Source organism: Atractosteus spatula, chromosome 19 (assembly GCF_055471065.1).
Source record: "Atractosteus spatula isolate fAtrSpa1 chromosome 19, fAtrSpa1.hap1, whole genome shotgun sequence".
Classification (NCBI taxonomy): domain Eukaryota; kingdom Metazoa; phylum Chordata; class Actinopteri; order Semionotiformes; family Lepisosteidae; genus Atractosteus; species Atractosteus spatula.
In genome coordinates, this window is record NC_142724.1 from 2,841,358 (window position 1) to 2,864,309 (window position 22,952).

The following is a 22,952-nucleotide window of genomic DNA, read 5'->3' on the forward strand; positions in this document are numbered from 1 at the left end:
ACCCGAAGACGGCTCCACAGCTGAAACACTGCGTTTCCTTTCTTCTCTTTTCAGCATGGAAGAAACCTTTAACTTGTTCCTTTGCTGCCTTCGCATGCTGACGCAGCTCCCCACCCCAACTAGTCCAACACCTATGTGCACTCAAAGCACATAGTACATGTGTCCAATAGCACACATGCAATGAACATAACAGAAGCCAAAGAAGTAGCAGATGCCAGCAGGTAACAACAAGAATAAATGGAAATTAAGAGCTGTAGTGCAAAGACACAACAGCAGCTGTGGTGCAGAGGACAGCAGGACCCACAGAAGAGGCCCTGCTGCCCACTGGACAGAGCCTGGCCACAGTAAGAAGGTCTGAAGCAGCAGACCTCACATTTACGCAAAGACCACGTTCACACAAGACGTCCTGAAGTCAACCCGAGCTGGACCAGAGGTCTTTCACCTGGAAACCTCCTACAAATGATCAATTTCTAAAGGCCTGGAACAATTCGACTGTGATCAATGAAACAGGGGGTGTGATCAATTGAATTAAGAGAACAAAAATCACAATATCTTTCAACTCTCGAGAACTAGTGTTTCCCTTCATCCAAGTAACACTTGTTTCGTTGATCTATTGCTTAACAAGTGTTCCTAGGTTCTAAATAATGGGTGATTTAGGGTGGCCTATAAAAATGGCTGGAGTGGGGCTCTTCAGGACCAGGGCTGGAGACCCCCTGAGTTAGAACAGGAAAACCTTAAAGAGAGTTTAGGCAGGACAGGAGTTATGTGCTGATGCAGAACACTTAGGTGGTACACAGGGCCCTGAAATCTAGCCATACCGAGGTGTGTACTGAAGTTGAGAAGATATTCCAGTAATTAAGGCATTGCAGTAGTCCAATCTTGAATAAACAAAGGAACACATCTATTTCAGGATCAGGCATGCAGAGCATAGCAGATAAAGCATCTAAAAAACGCCTTCCACCACTATATTCTACATTCACATTTTCCCGTATTTCACAGAAGACATGATTCTTCATAACAAGCAACAGATTGGAGCTAAGTGCTTCGTGAATGAAAATCTTCTCAAGTTGCTGAAGTCTTTTAAATTCAAGGCACTCAGAAAAAGGATTTGCATCGGCCTAGACCAGCAGAGATCTAGTAATAAGTGTGGGTGTTAGTGAACTTTTTTTTTCCTAAAGGATAATTTCTAGAGCAGAACAGACTACTTCTGACGCAAAGATAATGTCTATTTAGAGGTATGAGGTGTGCACAGCACTGGAAAGAATGACCAAAGTCAGAAACCACTCCTGCATCCCCATTTAGGCGGTACAAAAAAAAACCTCAGCACTAAGTGTCTGAAGTCTGTTTTACTCCAGGCCTGTGTCAGGCACCAGCAGCGTGAGTTGTGACAGTGCTCACACAGCAGCGTTCAACTGGGTCAGTGACCCCCACGGCTCTCCGTCACCCTCCCCAGCTCAGGAAACTGCGGCTGCCTTGTGCCTGAGACAGCCAGCATGCACGTCAGAGGTGACATCAGCACCCTTTCCAAGTCAAGTTCAAGAGTCTCTTAGACCCTCAAACGCAGCATGCACTCGTGTCCCAGCTGTTTGCCTCCGGAATAAACAGCTGCATCAGGTCCCAGGAGATGCACAAAGTCAAGGTACCAAATGCAGGACTGCTCTGTTATTGCCTGCTCTGCTCTTGTGCCTGGTGTTGTGTCTTTGACACAGCAGGGCTCTTTCAAGTGCCTGAAAATCTGCTGAGGGCTTCTGGCTTTCAGTGCTTATTCTGCAGCAACCTCCCTTAATACTGTCTTGCAATTAATAACTCTTAATTTCTCATTAAATCGTAATCAGGAGAAAAGAATTTGATGCTCCCCGAGTTATGTATGCTATTATGTACATCATTAAAATTTTATCAGCGATTAGCATCAGCGATTTTCTCACGGATAGCATGTGCAGTATAAGGCTCTTTTCTTTTCAGCAGACTTCATTCACAAAAAGCAGGGTTAAAATGATCAAAGTGCACAAAACACCCAGACTTAACGAAGGTGCTGGAGGAAACAAGGGTTCAAAGATTCGGGGACAAACGCCAGTGGTTACCATGTTTTGTAAAGAATGAATACCTGCGGTTTTAATAAATCAAATCAGATCAGAGGATGTTTAAAGGGGCACCACGTGATCAGAAACGAATACCAAACGTCCAGAGCTGCAACCAGTGTCCACTCGGTCTCTCTCAGCCAGGACAGGCTTGGAGCCGGACGGAGAGGCCTGGGCTCAGCGCTGAACCCGCTGCAGCATGGGCTGGCCCCCAGCCTCTCATCCCGGGATTACAGAGGCTGGCCTCTTTAATCCCGCTGGGCTAATCCCTGCCCCGCAGACCTGCAGGCTTGGAACTGCAGTTGTCTCTGGAGATGCGCCGAGTCCACACGAACGGAGGGTGGCATCATGGCCACACACACACGCACGCACGCTGCAGGGCCTTCAGATCAGCTCCCAGCCGCCCTGTCTGTCATTAGCTGTTGCCTGGCAAGCACTCAGCTCCTGAAGCATCAAGGCAACACTCCTGCTGCTCCCTCCAGCAGCCGGGCCCACCTTCCACCTCCTCACGAGAGCTCAGAGCACATTTCATCTGGCACTGCACTCTTTCCCCATCTCAGTACGGGTCACTACCACAGCACAACATGGCACTGCAATAAACTGGGCAACTGGTCCCCAAATTCTCCCGCGCCTCAGACAGCATCGCCTCTCCTGAAAGGAGACTGCATTAACTCCTTCGCTGCGAAAGTACAGCTGCATTATTCCTTAAACTGTCCTCCCAGAAGCCTTTTTACAAATCTTAACACGTTGCCCAGCACAATATACACGTATAGGTGGTCACAACATTACAGCGGGATACCTCCAGCTCATCAGACGGAGATGCAGGACATGTGACACAGTGGAAAGATCAACATGGCTTCACAAAAAGGGAACAAGCTTGAGGCCAGCAGTCAGGGGAACTTTTCAGCTCCTAATCTCTGAACCCTGTAAGTGGTGATCTTTCCGACAAAGAAACTAAGCAAAGTAGTTTATAGGTGCAAGGCCTTTACTGACCAGCAGGGGTAAGAAGTGTACATACTACTCATATAAGCAAACCTGATTTGACTTACCACCTGCTCCAAACAAGGGCAGCACAGGTGTGGTTCGAAGGCTTAAACAACTTGGCTACTTACTACACATCTTGAAACTATATACGGGAAAGCAGTTTAACACTCAACCCTTAAAACTTTCAGTATGTCTCATTGGTCTCATGATCAATGTCTGTTACTGACCTCAGAGCCAATTAAAATAGTAGTCAAGTTGTACAGTATTGATATGACTCAGATACTGCCTATGTTACTGCTCCCTGAAGCTTAAAAGGGAAATGGGTTCTTCTAGGTCATGTATAGTATAGAAATATATGATCCCAAAAATTAAAAACCTTCTCTTAGCATGCATACACTTATGAAGAGGCATAAACGTAAAAATGGGGATAAAAATGTAATATCTCCCACTTCATGCACAATTCATTGTCTAAACAAAGGCTGCTGTTTAGCCACTTATTTTCAATCTAAACATGGCCTCATTATCCATTCGCTTTCCTTATCTTGCGGGACAGCATAACCACGCTAACTTGTCGCCTGGCTCTGCGGCCCGCCAGGATCAACAGCCTTCCCCGCGATGCCAGACAAGCGAGCGCTGATCCCGGCAGGCTAAGAGCAGGCTCTTCCCCGGCATGAACGCCCTCCTCCCCCTCCTCTTTGTTTTCAGCTCATCTACAAACTACCGAACCCAAGTTTATAAAAAAAAAGAGTGCTTCCTGGAATTGTGTGCAGAAATGATAATTTATTGTTTGCCAGGCTGAACAACCCCCCCCCCCCCCCGGCTGTGTTAGACACACTCTGCCCTCCCCGCCGCCGTGTGCCGCTCTGTGGGTGCGTGTGCGTGTTTGTGGGGACTGTTTGCCAACAGTCCCTGATTAAGCTAAATGGGTTGCCTCAGGCGATCTCCCCTCTGGTTTCCATGGCAACGCACGTTAACACCGGAATTAGGGCATCCTCTCCCGACAGGAGCCAGAGAGGGCGGCACAGGGAGAGAGGGAGGGGTGTGCGAGTTGGGTCGGCAAGCCTGCGTGTGTGTGTGTGTATCTGGCTGGGAGGTGGGCCACTGCTGGACAGAGGCTGCTAGAGCTGCCCTGACCGCCGGCCACTCTCTCTGTCCGAACTGCGCGGCCTTTACCTCAGCTTACAGGCTGGCACCCAGGTACCCAGACACCCGGGTCCCAGACTTTTGCCCGTCCCGGGCCGCTGCCCTCTGCTCCAGACCCCCAGGGATCCAGTGACCAAGGGGGCTCATGCCCCTCGATCCCTCCCAGCCACCACACAGACTCTCCTCCCTCAGCCGCAACTCCAACATGCCAAGACATGACTGCAGAGAAGTCCACACTCGCTCAGAGCCCTGCTTATCCTGCATCAGGCTGCTGACTGGGGACGCGTCTCTTATCACAAGCTCTTCTTCCACAGAAGAATTAACACTGACTATCAGCAGCGTTCCCCTGAGGGCCAGCGAAGCCTTAAATAAATGATAACTTCTGGCTTCAGATGCCACGCGCGCTCCGAGACGTGTATGCACTTTGAAGACGAGAGCGAGGCCTTAAATTTATAATACAAAAAACATCAAAGCTCCGAAGCGCGAGGCATGCTGCAGTCTGTCTTTAAATATTTACACGTCTGGGAGACCCTCATTCCCGTCTGACATGCGGGGAACGGCGTAGTTGTGTTACTGCCGCCTTCTCAGAAAGATGTCAGACGGGTCACAGATAAGAAGAGGCCATTGAGCACATCTGGCCCATTTTGTTGTTAACAGCTAATTGATCGGAGGCTCTCGCCCAGCTGTTCCCCGAAAGATGTCAGGGCTTTGACTTCAACAACATGGCTGGGCAGCTAGCTTGTTCCACCCTCCACCACCCTTTGCATAAAGATGTAATACACTGACACTCAGTTCCCAGTTGTGCCCTCTGGTTTGTGTTTTACTCTGGCTTGTGTTTTGAAGCGTTTCTGAGGATTTTGGATACCTTGGCAAGGTCTCCTGCACTCTCCTCTGGACGAAAGAGATTCAGTCTTTCAGCCTTCAGTGTGAGACATCTGCCTTCTGCCGATGGGTAAACCCCCATGCATGCTTACAGCCCAGAAACACTAAGCTTGTAATGAAGCGTAGAGACTGTGTGGTTTCTTTAAGGAAACTGTTAATATTTAAAGGGGGGAGTGGCAGTAAAGGGATGGCGTCAAGTGGAGGGTATGATTTCGGTTGAAAAATTTGTAGTTTTGAAGTCTGTAATTAGGGAAAGGCTGAATCAGGGCAATTGTGAAGGAAATGTGCTGACAGTCAGCGTGTCTGGATACACAGCAAGCCTTGGGGACTGGAGGAAAATCAGGCACAAACGTCCCCTTCTGTCCTGACCGTGGGGAGAAAAGTCATTTCTCGCGCCTCTCCAGACTAGGAGAGTGGAAACGGGCCCCGGCTAACCCACAGCATTCTCCAACAGAGCCGCCAGCAAATGACCTTTCTCCTCTCCTGCTATTTCAAAACGCATTCTCCCCGAGACAGACGGCACGTCCTCTCAGCTGTAAGGCTGTTCCGACTGAGTGAGCTTACCCGTCTGATGAAAGCAGAAGACTGATAACCAACAAAATGTATAATTTACTCCACAACTCAGTCACAGCCGCTGAATTCTCCGTTACGTAAAGCTCTGATACTTCTAAAACCTTATGTTTTTTAAAAAAAATAGAAACAGTCATTCTGAAGACCGTCCAACAATTTCATGCATCACGTGACAGAAACCCCTCGGTCCAACTGCCGGCAGGAGCAGAGCCCACAATACCAGAGGGAACGCGTGTGGTTTCCTGAACGAATGTGTTGGGGGGGGGGTTCTTCCCCGAGCCAGTACCACTCGCGCACTGCAGATCTCTGCAGATACTGAGGTTCGGAAAAAAAAAAAAGATTTCCAACGAATGCAATTTTACAGCCACTGTTCAGATCCTTGAGAGCACCGCCGTGCAGCTCTTCCTCTGCCCGAGGCACGCGCGGCTTTGCTACTTTCTCATTTGACGTCGATCAAACGGCGAGCCTCTGGCTCCCTCCCGCCCGTGACCAGCCTGCTCCCTGAGCGGCGGCGGCGGCAGTCGGACCCGTGTTTCCCCTCACCGGAGCACCAGGGGATAGGCAGACAGATGGGGAGGAGGGTAACTGGCTGTGCAGCCTCAGACGTACCAGCAGCAAGTATACGCTGGATGTAGCCAAGCAAGGTACGTTCAGAGGAGTGAATTTTCGGATTTGGCCTGTGTGGAGCCGGTAAGTAAGTCCTTAACCAGCATTCAGTGGGGCTTGAGAGGTACTCAGCAAAGACAAGGGCCTATAGAATGATGACCGACCTCTTAAGGAGGCCCTGAACTGGTTTGTTTGACTTGTTCCTTAGTATCATTTATAGATTGGTGTAGTTCAACTGATCTATGAATGATATGAAGGAACTAGTAGAGATTAAATCTGCAGTGAAAAGTAAAAAAAACCACATCGTTTCAGCTCCCGAGTCTTCTGGTGTGAGGTGCCGGGTTGTTCAGTGTGGAATTAACCTCTTCTTGTTTCTTTGTACCCGATGAAGCAGTGGAGCAGCTCCTTGCTTGATCCTCCTGTAAACCTTGTTCATGAAATAAATAGGACTGTCCTAGAGGTACAAGCTAAACGGTATTACAAGTGGATGTCAGTCCGATCATCCTTCAGATGTGAATAGCGATCCGTCCTAACACCACAGGAGCCTGCGGCTGGGTTTTGGACAATTCACTGTCATGACTCGAAGATGAGCAGGATATCATTGCTTCGCTCTAGCACAGCCCAACCCCCCCCCCCCCCCGCCCCACCCTCTCTGCCCTCCAGGACCACTGCTGCTCAGCTGCCGAGCTGCGAGCCGCAGCCAGGAAAGCAATCTGAGCCCCTATTACAGAGCGCGCCCCGACACAAAGGCGATCAAGACGACTTCACAGAGCAGCAATTTCACAGCTATTACTGGGGGTCACACGGGAGGTGCCTGGGTCAGACCTCTCACATCAGAGGCGATGTACGGGCTTTGCAGCCTCCCAGGGCTCAGGTATTGCCTTCCAGCATTAAAAACAGACAATCCCCCCTTTGTACACACGCACACGCACACGCACCCTGCTCCAGGCCCCCTCCTCACCCACGGCTCTCCATCAGCGCTGTGGGCACTTTCTCAGCAGCACCAGTTGCTCCTGGTATGCGCTACCTGCGGGGAGGAGCTACAGGGGCAGTCACAGCCCTGCCCCGCACTCAAACACACGAGCAGCTCGCTGCGGGCGTAGCTCCGACGCAAGACATGAGGATCTCTACAAAACATCGTCTGGCCCTCCCATTCCCCGGAAGCAGGCGATTTGGGTCGGAACTGCCTCTGCACGTCCACTGACTCAGAGCATTCCCACTTCCATCCCAAGATTCCTCAGGGAAGGCAAATGACCCCCTTGTCCAAACCATCCCTGTCCCTGCGCTTTTGGACACCAGCAGCTTCCTCTCCCGGTGCTCCTGGCTGGAGCAGCTGTGCCCCGACCCCCACAAGCACACAGGAAGAACACGCAAACTCCCCACAGACAGGCACACAGCTGGAAGTAAACGGAGGACACTGGAGACGTGAGGCAGGAGAGCTGAACCAGCCCTGGCACTGTGCCGCCCCCAGCAGGAAACTGGCACGGTGCATGAAGAACTCCACGTGCGTCCGACAGACGCCTGGCAGCGAGCGAGATGAGGAGCAGCGGGAGGAATCACAGGAAGCGGGAAAGAAACAGCCCAAGATGAAGCAGAGAGGAAGTGAACGGCCCCGTCACCTACCCTCCTCGGAGTCGTTGCGAGCGGAGGCCTCCAGCAGGGCCACGCTGGCGCTGAAGGAGACCCGTTTCCGGGGCCCCGGGGGGGCGGGGCGCCGCCTGTCCGCCTTGCGCTTCCTGCTCTGCATCTCCTTCTCGTACAGCGCCCAGCGCTTCAGCTGCTGCGCCCGCCGCTTCTGCGCCGCCTGCAGGCGCGCCAGGCTGGGCATCTTCTCCAGCTCGCCCGGGAGCTCCCCGGGGCTCGCCATGGCAACGCAGGAGGAGGTGGCCGGAGACACAGGTCCTCGGGCAGGTGGGGGGGTGGGGGGCTACTGGGGGCTCCTCCTCTCTGCTGGGCTGCTGCCACTGCCCATCATTCGCCAGGGCTCAGCAGGGACCCTGGAGGGGAGGAAGAGAAGCACAGTGAGACACTGGCCGGACACTGGCCGGACACTGGCCGGACACTCCACCATGGCCGAGCATCTGGGCGCCCTGCTGAGACACTAAAACCCACAGCCAGGTGGCCCGGGCGCTCTCTCCAGGTCCAGGTGAGAACACGCTCGTTACAGAGGAATAGTTACAGTGGAATGACCTGCTCATGAGTGAAGGAAGAAGTCCAAGGCAATCAATCGTGGACGCCCTCTCCGTTTGTTCAATTAGCATCGCATCAGTCCCAGAGAAACCAGGCCCTTCCTCCTCGCTCCGCCGCCCAGAGGCGACAGCGGAGCAGGCACACGGCCCCGGCTCAAGGAGACACAGGAACAGGCACCGCGGTGTACAACGTGTTAAACCGGGACAGAAGAGACTTTTCGAACATCTGTTTCTTTTCAGGGCCCTACCGACCGAGGGGGGGTGGCCTGTTCCTGGACCGAACGGCTCCGCGCCAAGGCAGCCAACTTGACAAAACAAAAAGAAAGAGAGAGAGAGAGGCCGAGAGGCGACAGCGATTTGGAGCGTCAGAAGCTTCTGTTTGTGCAGCAGAGCCCCGTTCACCTGCCCCGCATCCTGTCAGGGCAGGCAGAGAGAGAGCGCTGCGCGCTGCGCACTGCGCACTGCGGCCGGCTAACCACTTCCTGTTGTCTCTGTCCGGGTACGCTGCACGCTAGGCGCCTGCTAGCCGCCCACCAGCTGCCCGCCAGGCAGTCCTGTGCCCAGTCTGCCCAGGCAAACAGCAGGGGGAGGGCAGGAGCCCCCCAGCAGCTGGCGCAGCGCGGAGAGAAACTACAGCACGAGCCCCCGCCCGAGACACGAGGCTCAAACGGGTTCTGCTTTCGTTTCACCTGAGTGCTCTCACATAACTGCTTCACCTTTGTGCACGAGGCATTTTTAACACAAGGCCAAGGCGCCTGAGGTGCAATGTGTCGTGCAGAGGCTGTGAAAGACCTTCCGAAAACTCCTAAGCATGTCTAGAGGACAAAATCATCAGGTGAACTGACTCCTCAAGGTGGGACAAAAAGCAGTGCTCCTCCAGAAACAGTCCGAGACACCCACCCTCAGATCCCAGTATCGGGCCACTGACCTTACTTTCATCTGCTCCTTGTTTGGACAAACCTTTTATCAAAACTCTGAATCCAGCAACATTATTATATGCTTTCCTGACTGACCTACTTTTTATTCTCTCGCTTCAGCTGCTCCTGGCCTTCACCTCTCCTGTGCCTCAAACACGAACAAGAACAACTTTCAGAGCTCCAGCTTGCAACCTGCAGGCAGCTGGGAGGCCTCACTGCGCTAAAACATTTATGCTGCAGCTCGGTCTGGAAAGAACACAAGGCAGTATGCACTTAAAATCAAATCGCCAGCATCTGCCATATTGAAGAAGGTGCAGAAATGTGGTCTTGAATTAACCGCTTCCCATATCCAAGCTGTTTAGAAGAAGCTTTCTCAAGTCAAGAAAGGAAGTTGTAAAAAATTACAATTTTTAAGACGATGTTTCTTGTGATTGTGCACAGGAAGCACAGCCTAGGACCAGGGGACGTTCTACAGAACCCAAGAACAAAGACTCTCAAGTTCACCTCTTTCACCATGCAGCCTCAGTGTCTTCTGATGGGTTTTACTGAATCCGCTCTTAAGAAGCAGGTCTGAGTTACAAATAAATATCTGCGTGCTAAGGGTACCAAGACAGCCCGGTCTCCCGGAGCCAGACACGAGGCAGAACTGCTAACCGGGCTCCTCTCTGGAGACAAAAGCACCCTTCTCTGCTGGAGAGAGGGCCAGCGTGGGAGCAGAGAGGGAGGGGAACCGCCTGACAGCTGCCCTACTGCCAGGCTGCCTGCATCTGGTCTTGCCCCCACCAGGAAGGAGTGGCACGAAACAGAAAAAAAAAGAGAACACAACAGCCCTGAAATCTGTGTTTTTCAACCTTTTCCCTCCCACAGCACCCAGCTACAGCAGATTAATAATGATCTAAACAAAAGTTCAAGGTTTAATCTGGGCTGGCTTTGAAGTGCACAGACAATCCCATTATCGGGACCAAACCTGTCCGGACTTCTCCTTTTCCTTCAAGGCGCTGCCAGTGGATCACTAACCCGAGGGTCAAGTAGGAAGTACACTGAAAACCGAGAACAGGAGGCACTTCTTTACACAAAGGTTTGTGGGAGTGTGGAACAAGCTACCCAGCCATATCCCTGATGCCGAGACCCTGGCTTCTTTCAAGAAAAAGGTGGGTGGGATGCTGGGATTGATTAACTACTAACCACCAAACGTGCTATATGGGCCAATCAGCCTCTTCTCATGGGCCAAATTTCTTCTGTACTTTCTTCCATTCCTCTCAATGACATTTGGTTTGAAATTTCAAAGGGGGTCGGCTTCATTTGTCTTTGTCTAGTCGTTCACCAGTGACATCAGAAAAGCAGGCGCTATTAGACCTGTGCTCCACACTTGCTGTCAGAAGATACAGATGGCCTGTTCCGCCTCATCTCCTCAAAGCCCAAACAGAAAAAAACAGTCAGTTTTTCATCAGGCCTTGAAATCAACAGACAAGATTATTTCTCTTATTTTAACATACACGCTAAATTATATTATGAAGATGCAGCGGGGGTCTGGGAGCCCACTGATCTAATCAGCTCCTGAGAGTGATTGCGCTGTCTGGTGTGCACGGCACAGACACGGACAGCTCCCAGCTCCTGCTGCAGCTCAGAGTCCCCATTATCTCCTCCTTCCTGATCCAGTGTTTATAAACCCCCTTTCCCCAGCGCTCTGCATTCTGACAGTGGGAGAGGAAGCCGCACAGCCCAGAAAAACCAGAGCAAACACAGTGTGATGTGTGTAAGACGCACAGGCGCTCTCGGAATTACAAAGGGGCACCGAAGACAGCTGAGAATAGCTCGGCTGCCAGGCCACAATGGTAATGACCTTAGTGTCCAGGAATAGGATGGGGTGGGGAAAGGCCTAAAGTTAGCCCAGAGAAATCCCACTGCACTGAGAGGGAAGGACTAAACATCACAAACCAAGGATCTTAAGGGAGATCCCAAAACGGCTCCAAGGAGGGCTCAGAGAGACAAGCCAGCCCCACCAGCAGCGCTGCACACAGAGCAGACAGACTGACACGGACAGGCAGGAGCGAGCAGACAGGCCACTGCAGTGCAGATGCACAAGGAAGCCTTCGGGGCCCTGTGTCCCGAGAAAGAACCATCCCGAACCCGGCACATTTTCACCCCTTCATGGTTTTCATTATTCATCACAACAAAAGCATTATTTCACTCTTTCTGTCTTGCTCCTTCGTGACCTTCTCCATGCAAAACACACTAAAAAACATCATTTGCAACAAGGAAACAACGATCAGGGAAAAAAAAAACTTCCGTTCAGCTTCTTCAATGTAAATTACTCCTGTGTTTCCTTGTAATCTGTTTCTTTTCTGGTGTTTCAATTTTATTTTCCTTTTTTACCTTAAGAATGCGCCTCGCTGTCTTGCCACTCTGAAAGACTTTTCACAGAAATACTGCAGCAGAGCAGCTGGATCTCCGCCACGCAAGAGAGCTGAGGGCCTTTTCGGCTGAACTCCTGCAGCTCTGCACATCTGTAACACCGACAGGCGCTGGCAGGGCAGACCCAAGTTTTGGAGTCGTTTTCTTTTAACTTTCTTAACCAGGTCAGTCAACCCGAAACACAACAAACACTCACCAGTGGGCCGATGTCGAAATGACGGGGAAGTACATTTCTTCTAAAGAGAAGAGGAGGCAGTTCTTTACACAAAGGGTGGCGGGAGCGTGGAAGAAGCAAACCCAGCCACGTTGTTAAAGCCGACAACCTGGTGTCTTTCAGGAAATGGCTGGTCCAGTAGCCCCCCCCCCCCCGCCTGCCATCTTCACCTTCCCTTCCTCCAGAGGTAACAATCCTATAATTCTCCGACGCCTTATTCCCGTCATTTGATAAATGCTTCGACTGAGCTGTCTTTTTTTAAATACCCCCCCCCCCCACCTCCCAGGTCTCTCTCTTGCCACTGCTTAGCGAGGTGCACCTGCTCAGGCGGGAGCTCGCCGGCCCTTGAGCGCTGGAGACCTCATTCACCCGCAGGCAACCTTCAGCAGGAAGAGATCTTATCCAGATAACTGCTTCCTCTTGCAAGCACGGACAGAGCGCCCCCCCCCACCCCCCCCCACGGGGGGGCCGAGCTGGCTGGAAGAGCGGCCGTGACTCTGCCACAGTTAGTGTAGGGCCAGCTGCTCCACTGACACGCAGGAGGTGGCTAAGGCCAGGAACCACAAGCTCACCGCATGATGCCACCCCCCACCGAAGACAGAAGAAGGAGCAACATTCGTCCCTACTGCGTTGCGAATGCAGGCACCCATTTCTGCCCCGGACCACACATGTGCGCAACAACTGCCCCCTTCAGCAGGAGGGAGAGGAGCAGGGGGCTGGAGTATGGCTGTATCTGACAGCCATATCCGCAATCTCAGAACCCCCCCCCCTTCCCCACACATACACACCTCGGAATGTGATTTGACGAAAACTAGGAGTCCTGTCCTTGAAAAAAAAAAACAACACAAAAAAGACAATCATACCCCCTTTGTAATTGTGCTGCGCACGCAGGAAGCACAGACTTTCATTACTGGATATTAAGCCTGGGTGAGGTTTTCTGTCAGTGCCAAATAAACAATTTAATCTCAATTTTGTGTTATAAGGCTTAAAAGAAAATCCACTTAGGCAGGCAAAATTACACTGCAGTAGCAGCAAAAACAAAAGCACCTTCTGTCGAAGGGAAAGCCGAGAATTCCCTCTAGCTGAAGGCTGAAAGTACAACCCAACCTCTCACCTTCACACCCCCTTAACCTCTGCCTGACCCCTCACCCTGAACTCCACGCGACCTTGCCCAGGCCAGGCCCAGAGGGTTCCCACACTGCCTCCCCAGGCCTGGTGGAAACACGTGGGGAGAGAGACCACAACAGTGCTGCTGAAACACTGCAATTCAACAGCAGCACGGGAAAGGAGCAGTTTCAGGGTCACATGGATGGGCCTTGCGGCGACCACACAGCAGTCCCGCATGGAGATCCGAAACAGGCACGGGATGGCCGACAGGAGATACGACGGCACATTGCAAACACAGTACACCCCTCACCGAGCTCTCGGGAATTTCCAAAACAAAGAAACACTTTCACACTTTCCTTCTGCTTGCCAGACTGGTCTGTTCTCCCAGCCTCGTGTTTCCGGCTCTGAAGCCCAGCTTCGCTTCCTTCCGGAGCGGTTATTATGGGATTCACCTCTCGCTTTCCCAACTTAACTTCAGGGAACAACCTGGGTTCCTCTCCGGCTCGTCCCCCGGTGTGTCCCGAAAGAGGGAGACCACTGAGGCCCTTCCTACCCTGACCTCCACACAGCAGCCTTGCGTACAGAGCTGCTCATTCAGAGATTACTTGTCCTACTTGGCTCGGGAGACAGAATTCATTTACCCCACTTGGCCCTGGATCTAATGCTCTCAGCCCAGGCCGATTGTGGGCCATTGTTGAGCAAACCAGGACAGCCACACAAAGCCACCGCTCAGCGCTGCCCAGAGCCGACACCTCCCAGCTCCTGCTCCCTCCACAGTGCTGGGCCGGAGGACGGGAGCCCAGGGTCCGGACAGACTCCTGCCCCCTCCCGACAGGCGAGTCTCAAGGAGAGCTGCATTCCAGGCCCACACCCTGAAACCGTTTTCCGATACGAGCTTGTCCTTCGACTTCAAGAGCCAGAATGAGCTGGGGGAAGGCAGCACGCGTTGCTGTGCAGTGTTTTACTGGAACAGTAAGTGTGAGCACATGTGCAATAGCTTGACTTTCGGGCAGATAAGAGGATGCATGGGAAATGGCATATGAAAATTCCTGCTAGCCTCAAGACACCTCTGGAAGGGCCTGCTGGTTCAGCCAAACGGGGTGCTCCCAGGACCAGGACTGGACAGCACCCCAGTACAGCCCCGTCCTACACTGCCTCAACGCACACCGCTCACATTTTTGCAAGCAATTAGCCTGCTAAGTGCCTCTTGTATGGTCCCAGTCTGCTGCAGCTCTGCTTTTACAGTACAACAGCCACGCAGTATCATACAGCTCAGCATTCATTTCACCCGGGAGCTCATACAGTGAAGAGCAAATGTACTGCAATCAGGCTCGCTGGAGCCGTCCTGCTGCTGGTCTCCCCCCCAGGACTGCGCCGGGAACCGATACTACCGAACAGCAGCTGAGTTTCGCTTCTGGGCTGCAGGGCCCGAGTCCGTGACACGCCGCTCTCCCGCACAACAATACAAGGAAGAACGCTGACAATGGCTAACGGAGTCCCACGCCTTCCTGGCATTTTCACACACAGGGCCATTTCGGCGAGTTCACTTCCTCTACGCGCACATTCACTCACTGTGCGGCACAACCCCCGGCCCGCAAGCGCCGCAGGACAGACACAAACACTGCCTGTACCCCTACATCACAGGCGGCGGCGCCCCCCGTCACCCCAACATCGCTCTGAAGCACATGGCAATCCTGCAAGCACGACCCTTGCCGACTAATCAAGGTAGGAAGATCACAATGCTGATAAGTCAGGGGTCTTAGGCTCAGTTCCTGAGGGACCTGGTGTCTTCTGGTCTTTAGTCTCAGTTACATACTTGGTCTATTTATTAAACAGCATCACTCTAATGCTGCAATCCAGGCTCTGAGGTGATATACAGGTACCCGACTGTACCTTTACTAAAGTGGACGTCTTGTGTAATCAACTGCACAAGACCTTATGAAAAATCCTGTAAGTCTAAATTAGAAAACAATTAGGTTGTTTAATTGACTTACTCAGGCTGGAACAAAGGCCAGGAGACCCACCAGGAATGGAGTTGGAGACGTCTGCTATAAATGAATGACTTTAGTGGCGAAACACATCTGTAGCCCCACAGATGCCCATGTCTCAATCAACAGCACTAAACGCCCGGCTTAATCGCCACTGGCTGCTGGCAGGCTGGCTGCAATCAGGCTGCTCTGATTTGGCACAATCACATTTCAGGGCAATCAGGTGGGGCACAAGCACAGGTCAGGGTAGGGCAGGAGTGTTTAAGGCACTGTAGTCACAGGTTAGCAGCCTTTGTCAAGCTCATGAGCCAGCACATCCTAAAAACGACCTCTCTAGCACGCTGAGATGCAGACCATCACCTAAGAGGAAGGCGGACATGCTCCACTCACACTGAAAAAGCAACGGAAAAGGGCCGGGTAATCAATGCGGCTGCTTAGGTACCAGTCTGAGATTTGACGCACGGGCACTTCCTTACACAAAGGGTGGCAGGAGTGTGGAACCAGCTGCTGTTGGAGCCAACACAATGACTTCTTTCAAGAAGCTGAATGGATGCAATCCTTATATTGAGCTAATAACTAGCAAAGGGGCTAGAGGGACGAACGGACAGCCCTCTGTCTGTAACCTTTCTTGCGTTCCACACGTTTCACATCTTCACTCGGCACTCCTCCGGGCTACACCTGAGCATTTCAACCCCTTCTGATTTTTTGATTGGGTGCGACACAAACGAGGCTTGCTCGTATATTGCAGGAATGCTTCCTTTGTCAGAAACGTGCCAGGGAGACGTTTTCACTGTTGTGCAATATTCACAGGCAGCTGGACGTGGACATTATTTGAATTCGCTCAAAGGAGCGTTTCGCAGAGTGAATGTGGCCGCGATTCTGATGTTCGGTGGCCCTTCCGCCTCACCTGGCCCTTCAGGAGACTGCCGCCGGCCGGTGCAGTCCCCCATCTCTGGGCCGAACTCGGCAGTCCCACCAGGCCAGCGCACTTTTTCTACTGACCGGAATTTCAAGTCCCGACAGACCACAGAGGGTTCATTAATAGCGCACTGCAGGAGTCACTACAGCTCTCAGTCGGAAGGCGTACCGTGAAAAGTGCAGCAGTCAGGAACTGGACACAAGAAGAAACGCAGTGGCTAACCCTTCTGAATGCCTCCCGGCTGCCGACACTGAAGGCTCTCGAGTTAGCCCTCTCTGCACACGGACACAGGCCCTGCCGCTCAGGGCTGGCCCGTCACCCGAAACACACCAGCTGGGAAAAGCTCTCAAGAACCCCCCACACCTCATCAAGCAATTACGGGCCCGTGCTTTCAAGAGATGTGCGGGGCCCGTCCCAGAGAGTTCCTGTCACCCCTCTTTCAGAAGGAAAAAAAAAAAAAGAGCCTGTTTCCTCATCGCCCTGTGGCTGCAGTTGAGCGGCCAGCAGGACATCGAGAAACAGGCCCACGAGCTCCCCGACTCCCACGGCGCACCTGGGTGACATCATCACCAAGGGAAGGAACGCCCTGCACAGGAGATGTGGGAGTGGACGGTCCTCCTCCTACGCCACAAGAATCCAGCCTGGTTTATCTGGGAAAAGACTCAGTGACACGTCCCACTTGCGCTAAAATTCCATCCATTTCCGAGCCACTTCTTCCGGTTCAGGAATTCCAGTCCAGTCGCAGGGGAGCCAGAGTCTATCCTGACAAGGGCACAAGGGCAGGGCTGACACACACGCACACACGGTCACATCACGGCCGGTTTTCTCAGAAGCCCCTTATCCCACCAGCATGCCTTTGGACTGTGGGAGGAATCCCGAACACCCAGAGGAAACCCACACGAACACGGGGAGAACGTGCAAACTCCACACAGACAGCACCCCGGGTCAGGAAGTGAACCCAGGGCCCCAGCGCTGTGCCACTGGGCCATTCTCACTGTAAAACGTCTCATTATAAATATTTAAAAACAAAGTCTCCTCTTTGAGTGGAGGGCTACTGTAGCTGCACTTAACTATGAGACAATCGTAGGCACTGCTATTTCCTGTATGAATATTACATGGTCCCTGGTATTTAACGACTTTAATCTAGGTGCGTACAAGTGCATGAGACTCTTAATGAGCAAGAGACATCCCACGAGGAGCGGCTCGGGGGAGTTCTGGGGGGTTTTAACCTGCTACATTTGTTCCTTCGCACGCCAAAAATAACTGCAATGAAATTGCAGCCCACCAGGAAGAAGGCATTTGAAGGAGAATTTTCACCTGTTCGCTATCGCCGCCAGCCCACTCGAATTTCCTACTCTCGGCCTCAGACAGCGCTTTCAGACGAAGAAACTGCATCATTTCCTCCAGTCGCGTCGTCTTATCTCAGGGGTTGCAAACGTTTCGAGCACCACATCGACAGGGCATTAACTGTGGTGTGACTCTTGTTTTACGCACAACTTTTAAAAAAAGGAGATTGAGGTAGATTCCCCACAGCCCTTATCCAGGCAGTTCCTATCAAGAGCTGTCAAATTTCAAGAAACCTACCCCTGGTTTCTGGGACGCCTGCACTCAGCGAAATGCAGGGCGCGCAGATTTACAGATTGCAAGATTTTCCGCAGAAATGTTGCAGCTGTCAGGACGGGTCCTCGCCAAAACCGCAGCCACAAAAACACGGCGAGCGCTGACCTGCGAGGAGGGACAGCTGCCGAACGACAGTACCTGAGTCTTCCCGTCGTCGCTCGCTCGCTCGCTTCCACCCGTGTGTGTGCGCGCGCGCCCGTGGGAGACATGCATCGCCCGTTGCTGAAAGTGATTACAAAGAGGCGCTGTCAGGCTAAACCTCGGGAGCTCGCAAGGCAGGACGACGCAGGCGGGGACGCGAGTGTGGTGCCGGAGGTCTGTCGAGGGGAGAAGCCTCCGTCTTCAAAGCGCCTCTACACGAACGTGGCTCCCCTCGCCGTCTCCTTAAGCGATCAAATCCATCCAGCATTTCAGCCAGCGGTCACTGCCCTCGATGAGGGGACACGAACCCGACTTCCGAATACGGCGTGGCTCATGGCGTGGATTTAAGCAGCACACTCGCTTTATTAGTAAAACAACAAACAATTACCACGACCAGCTTTTTGTTAAATAGTTTAAACATTTGTTGTAAAAAAAAAAATACTAGCAGCATTAAAACAGAAAACCGCATGTGCTCGCTGTCCCCCTCAACCACAGCGGGAAAGTGATGTGAATGTCTCGCCTGAGACCCGGCAGGGCTGCCCCAAGCCTGCGCGCACTGTCCGCCGTCTTCTGCGTCCTCCGATGGGCTCCGTACGGCCCCGACATTTGGGATTAATTAACCAGCCCGCCTCGCAGGTCGATCCGCTTCCTTCTGTGTTAGTTTGCAGCTCGCCAGGAAGGGTCCCCCGGCGACAACCCCCCCCCCGGCTGCCCTCGTCTCGCACGTTCCCAAACTGGCGGCGCTTCTGGCGGCTGTAGCGGAGTTTGACAACCGCGTAACGGTACAGTAACAACAGGCACCCGAATCAGGGGGCAACAGACCGACCCCCCCCTCACCACTCCACCCCGACTTCTCGCGTCTGCCACAGCTTCTTTGGCAAATGGACTGCCCCCTCCCCAGTAACAACCAGAAAGAGGACACCGGCCGCTCAGTGCGGCTCACTTTAGCGGGTACGAAAGAATTCAAAGGGCTAGAAAGCAGGAAAGACTCCACACTCACTGTGGTCAAAGGTACCAGCCTGCGCCCCGCTCCGCGTCGCGTCCCGACCGCGGGGCTCAGTTGCGGAGCCCGGCTGCTGTCGACCGTTCCGCCGGAATCATCTTCCTCTCGCCGGCCGCCCGCTTCTTCAACACAGTCACACACACACACCCCAAAAAAGCAAGAAGCAAAGAAAAAAGCCGTGGAAGTGGTTAGAGACGATAAACATGAGCGCTTGCAGGATGCAGAACCGCCTCCACCCCCGACTCACAGTCACTCCTCCCGGGCGGGGCCGGCGAGACGACTTAGGGGGGGGGGCGGGGATTGGGGGACCGGCTGGCCGACGGAAATCCAGGAAAATGCGCCGGAGGCCACCGGCTCGTTGTCCCTATACTGCGTCGCATCTCCGCCTGACCCGGGATTCGGGGGGCTCGTTTAGCACAGCGCCGGGGCTGGCAAAGCCCGCACGCTTTAAACGTTGAGGAAACGAGATAATGGCAACCACAGCGCCTCCGCTGGCCAACAGCGACTTTACTGGCAGTGTTAACTGCACAGTACGAATCTGCAAGCTTATTCACTGGTGTATAAAATACCATCTCTAGACCCCCTGGAAAATGTTTTGACATCTATGTCCATTGGGCGATACGTGCAGAAGCGCGCTGGATATTTGCTGTACTGTACGTACCAAGATTACACGGGGGGAACCCCGGAGGTATAGCTGTCAAAATTCGTCTTAAAACACCGCCGAGCCTCCCTGTATCCGCTACTGACAGCTGCAGCTCTGCCCGTGAAGCCCGCGTCGTTAATTAAGTGTTAATTGAGGATGTTCAGTTATTAAGCGCTAAGAGAAGGCAGCCTGTTTCAGACTGTCCCCGTGCTGTGTGATATTAGATCACAGAAGAGTGACACAGTTACTGTAAAACAGGGCCACCGTGGTGTTCGTGGTAGGGCTATTTAACTTCAATGCGAGGGGTCAACTATTACAGCAACTACGGGCTGCGGTTCTGTGGGTTAAAAATACTTTGTTTTTATTTCTCACCCAAGGACAAGGACGCGCAGGGCGATAGCAGGGCCTTGAGTGTGAAGGTATCGAGGGACAAGCAGCCCAGCTCAGACGGCCGCTCGTCGTGCGCGGCGTCACTTTGGCGTTGAAAAATAATGATCGTTAGACGCGGTTATGTGCGTCAAGACGGGAACAATTTCGGGCGTCCGTTGCACGTCTGAAAAAAAAAGCGAGTAAATCGTAACTTGACATCTGTTGTTTGATAATCTGAGATTCCCCTAAACGATGAAAGCTACGGATTAAAATACACAAGATAAGAACACAGCCGGTAGGCCATTCGCCCCGTTCGGTGGCAGTTGAGTCGATTCAAGCACCTCATCCCCCTGCTTCTTGAAGGAGGCCAGGCTATCTGCTTCAGCAACACGGCTGTGAGGCTTCTAGAGAAGTAGCAGCGATTTCTGAAGACTACGGATCCATGAGGGACCGCCGACAAGAAATGTCACGGGCAGCTGTCCACCCCGCTCCTGGAACCCGGGGCCAAGACATAAGCGCCCCTCGCGCGAACCACATCACCCTGGGACCCCCTTGCCACCCCCGCAGGGCCGGCTCGGACCTCCCGATGAGAGGTTTGGGAGGTGCGGCTGGAAACGAAGAGGAATGGAAATTAACCCTCGGCGGACTGCGCGAGAAGAAATGAAACTGAATTTCAAAGAAGCAGTGATGCATCGCGATCGTACGGTTTCTTTCCGCTGTGTGGGACTAAATCTGTCCCGCCGCTTCAAATACATCACAAAAGAGAGATGGAGAGGCTGAAAACTATGTCCCCCCCCCCACCCACACACACACACACACACCAAAACTGCTGAATCCATGGGTTCTGTGTCAAACCGTAGAGTCGTCAGTCGTCCCAGTTCTCATACGGACCCCGTGAGGTCAGCTCACGCCGTTACTGAAATACTTTCCTCACGCTGTTGTCAAAACACCTCCTCCTGCCTCCTTCGTAGAACAGATCAAAGTGTCTGCATACAGACAAACAGATCTGATGGGTGTCTATGGATCCGTTCCTTGAATGTAAATATCATTAAGAAAAGTGGAAGACACGGCGCGCTCCTGCCCCCTAGAGGACACTTACTGTTCCTGCCGCCTGCTTGAAGCTGCAGAGAGCCTCCACCTGTGGCTCCGACTTGCGCTCAGGCAGCCGTGCAACAGAACGGAAACATCCGCAGTGTCCCACACTATTTCAGCAACCCCCCCTTCCCCCCTCCGCCTCCGCCTCCTTTTCCTGAACAGGCCTACACTGTGGGGCCGGGCAGAGCCCACCTGAGCAGAGCCCCACCTGGAGCAGGAGCACAACGCAAATGAAATGAGGGGAAGAGAAAGAGAAATGGCCGGACAGCGAGATCACCTGGGGGGTCCCGCGTCTCTTTACAGACCCCCCTCAGTTCAACCAGTGAAATAGTTCATCCCCTGCAGAGGGGGTTTGCAGGCGCAGAGTGGCTGCTTTGCTACACGATTGCAATGAAAGCAGTTGAGAAAATAAGGTGAATCTGCTTTAGCTCGCTTGATGGATGTAAATGTTACTATACAGAGTTGTGAGGACACTAAGCACACAACAGACACAAACTCATAGTGGGCCCACTGGACTGAAGACCTGATGTAGAGAAATCCGTGAGGGGAAAATAATGTTAGGTCTGGGACACATCTCAGTATAATGTTTTTTTTTTAAGGATTTAGGATTGCATGTTATTTCAGAAAACAACGTAAACTCCTGGTCCTCCTATGGAGAGTGGGAGGTCAATAGAGTCACAAGATAAAATGCAATTTTGCAAAAGGCAGAGAGCGGGGCAGGGGGAGAACAATGTAACAGCCATGACCAGGAGGGACAGGGAAAGGCAACGGAGAGCCAAGGAAAGCGACGGGCCGGTGCTGCGGGAGACATCTCAAGAATGCGTCACAGCGCCGTGGATCGAGCCTTCCACAAGGCGGCAAAAAAAAAAAAAACACGTCACCTTTGGTTTTGACACCTTTCCCCCCGGGCTGACGAGGCACGAAGAGACCGGGACGCGCCTCTGCTGGAATTCAGCGAGACCGGGGGACTGCAGGGTAGCGGAGCTCTCTCCGTGACAGCGCGCCTCGTTAGGAACGCCGGAATGCCAGCGGTGTCCTGCCGTCCTGAGCGATCACGCTGCCGAGGCGACTGCCGGGAATTCCGTTTCCACGTGGGGAAGAGAGGGATTTCATTATTATCCCCCCCAAGAAAAAAATGGAACCCAGACGAAATAACAGGCACAGACGCTGTATGGTATTCCATTTTGCCACCGTGCAGGGGGTATAAAGGCATACTTAGAGCGTACTCTGTTTGTTTTTACTTCATTTCCCCTCTCGCATGAAAAAAAACAGCAGCTGCTCCCTTCTGTTGTGTTTCGGCTCTGGCAGGGTTTGAATGGCAGTAACCCTCCTCTCTCCCTTGGCTTATGCTGGAAGTTGGACGGTGCTGTGCTGTAGGTGTCACATCATCCACCTTTTCCAAAAGCGTTTTCTATTCCACACGCCGCGACAGCTCCAGATCAGGCTCAGCCTGTGATGAAGACGTGTGAGGAGCTGCGTTCACAGAAACCGATCATTACAGATGCGCCGCATGGAGCGGAACAGCTACACACGCCGGAGGGCAGAATTTCAGTACCGCCACGGAACCGGCCACAGGGAATGTACATCTATCAACTCTCGCTCGTCTGTTCTGGCACTCTTGACTGAACAGTCTTCGCACACATGACTAACCTTCAAAATAACTCGCACTGTATTTTAGGACAAATGCTGCTTTGTAAGAAACACACAAGGCATGATCAACCGGAAGGGCAAATATATTCTACAAAAATACAAGAGCGCATTAATATCAGCTGGAGAAGCTCACCTGACCCAAATATAAATTCAATTTTTCTAAAGTTAGGCACAAGCTATACTGTAGGCTGTTCACTAAGGGACTGTTTATTTTTAACCTGCAACCTGGGAAATAATGTTAAAAATGCCACAAATTCCCCGCTTTGCTAAACGCAGCCGGATTCTTACGGGCAGCTACTGTCCACAAACACAGCTTCGTTAATAACCCCTCTGCAAGGAGGCTAGCAGGCTTTGTGTCTTACCATTCCTGAGTTCTCTAAAGCCTGTCACCTATACAGCTGTAACAGAGCCCACTCTCT

The 22,952-nt window shown here is 52.6% G+C and overlaps 1 protein-coding gene across 3 annotated transcripts in view; it reads right to left on the reverse strand.

Annotated features, from left to right (window-relative positions):
- The window catches only part of ppp1r16b (protein phosphatase 1, regulatory subunit 16B), a 37,595-nt gene extending 18,401 nt beyond the window's left edge, over positions 1–19,194 (reverse strand). The window contains exons 1-3 of one of the 3 annotated variants that reach the window (XM_088937278.1): positions 18,774–18,946; positions 17,771–17,854; positions 7,887–8,260 (exon numbers count right to left, since the gene is read on the reverse strand). In XM_088937278.1, the coding sequence (XP_088793404.1) occupies positions 7,887–8,130 (244 nt within the window). In that variant the 5' untranslated portion in view covers positions 8,131–8,260; positions 17,771–17,854; positions 18,774–18,946. Of the gene's footprint in view, positions 1–7,886; positions 8,261–8,453; positions 8,528–17,770; positions 17,855–18,773 lie in introns of those variants that run through there. The other 2 variants (XM_088937276.1, XM_088937279.1) reach the window with 2 other exon arrangements.
- Positions 19,195–22,952: the final 3,758 nt, after the last annotated feature.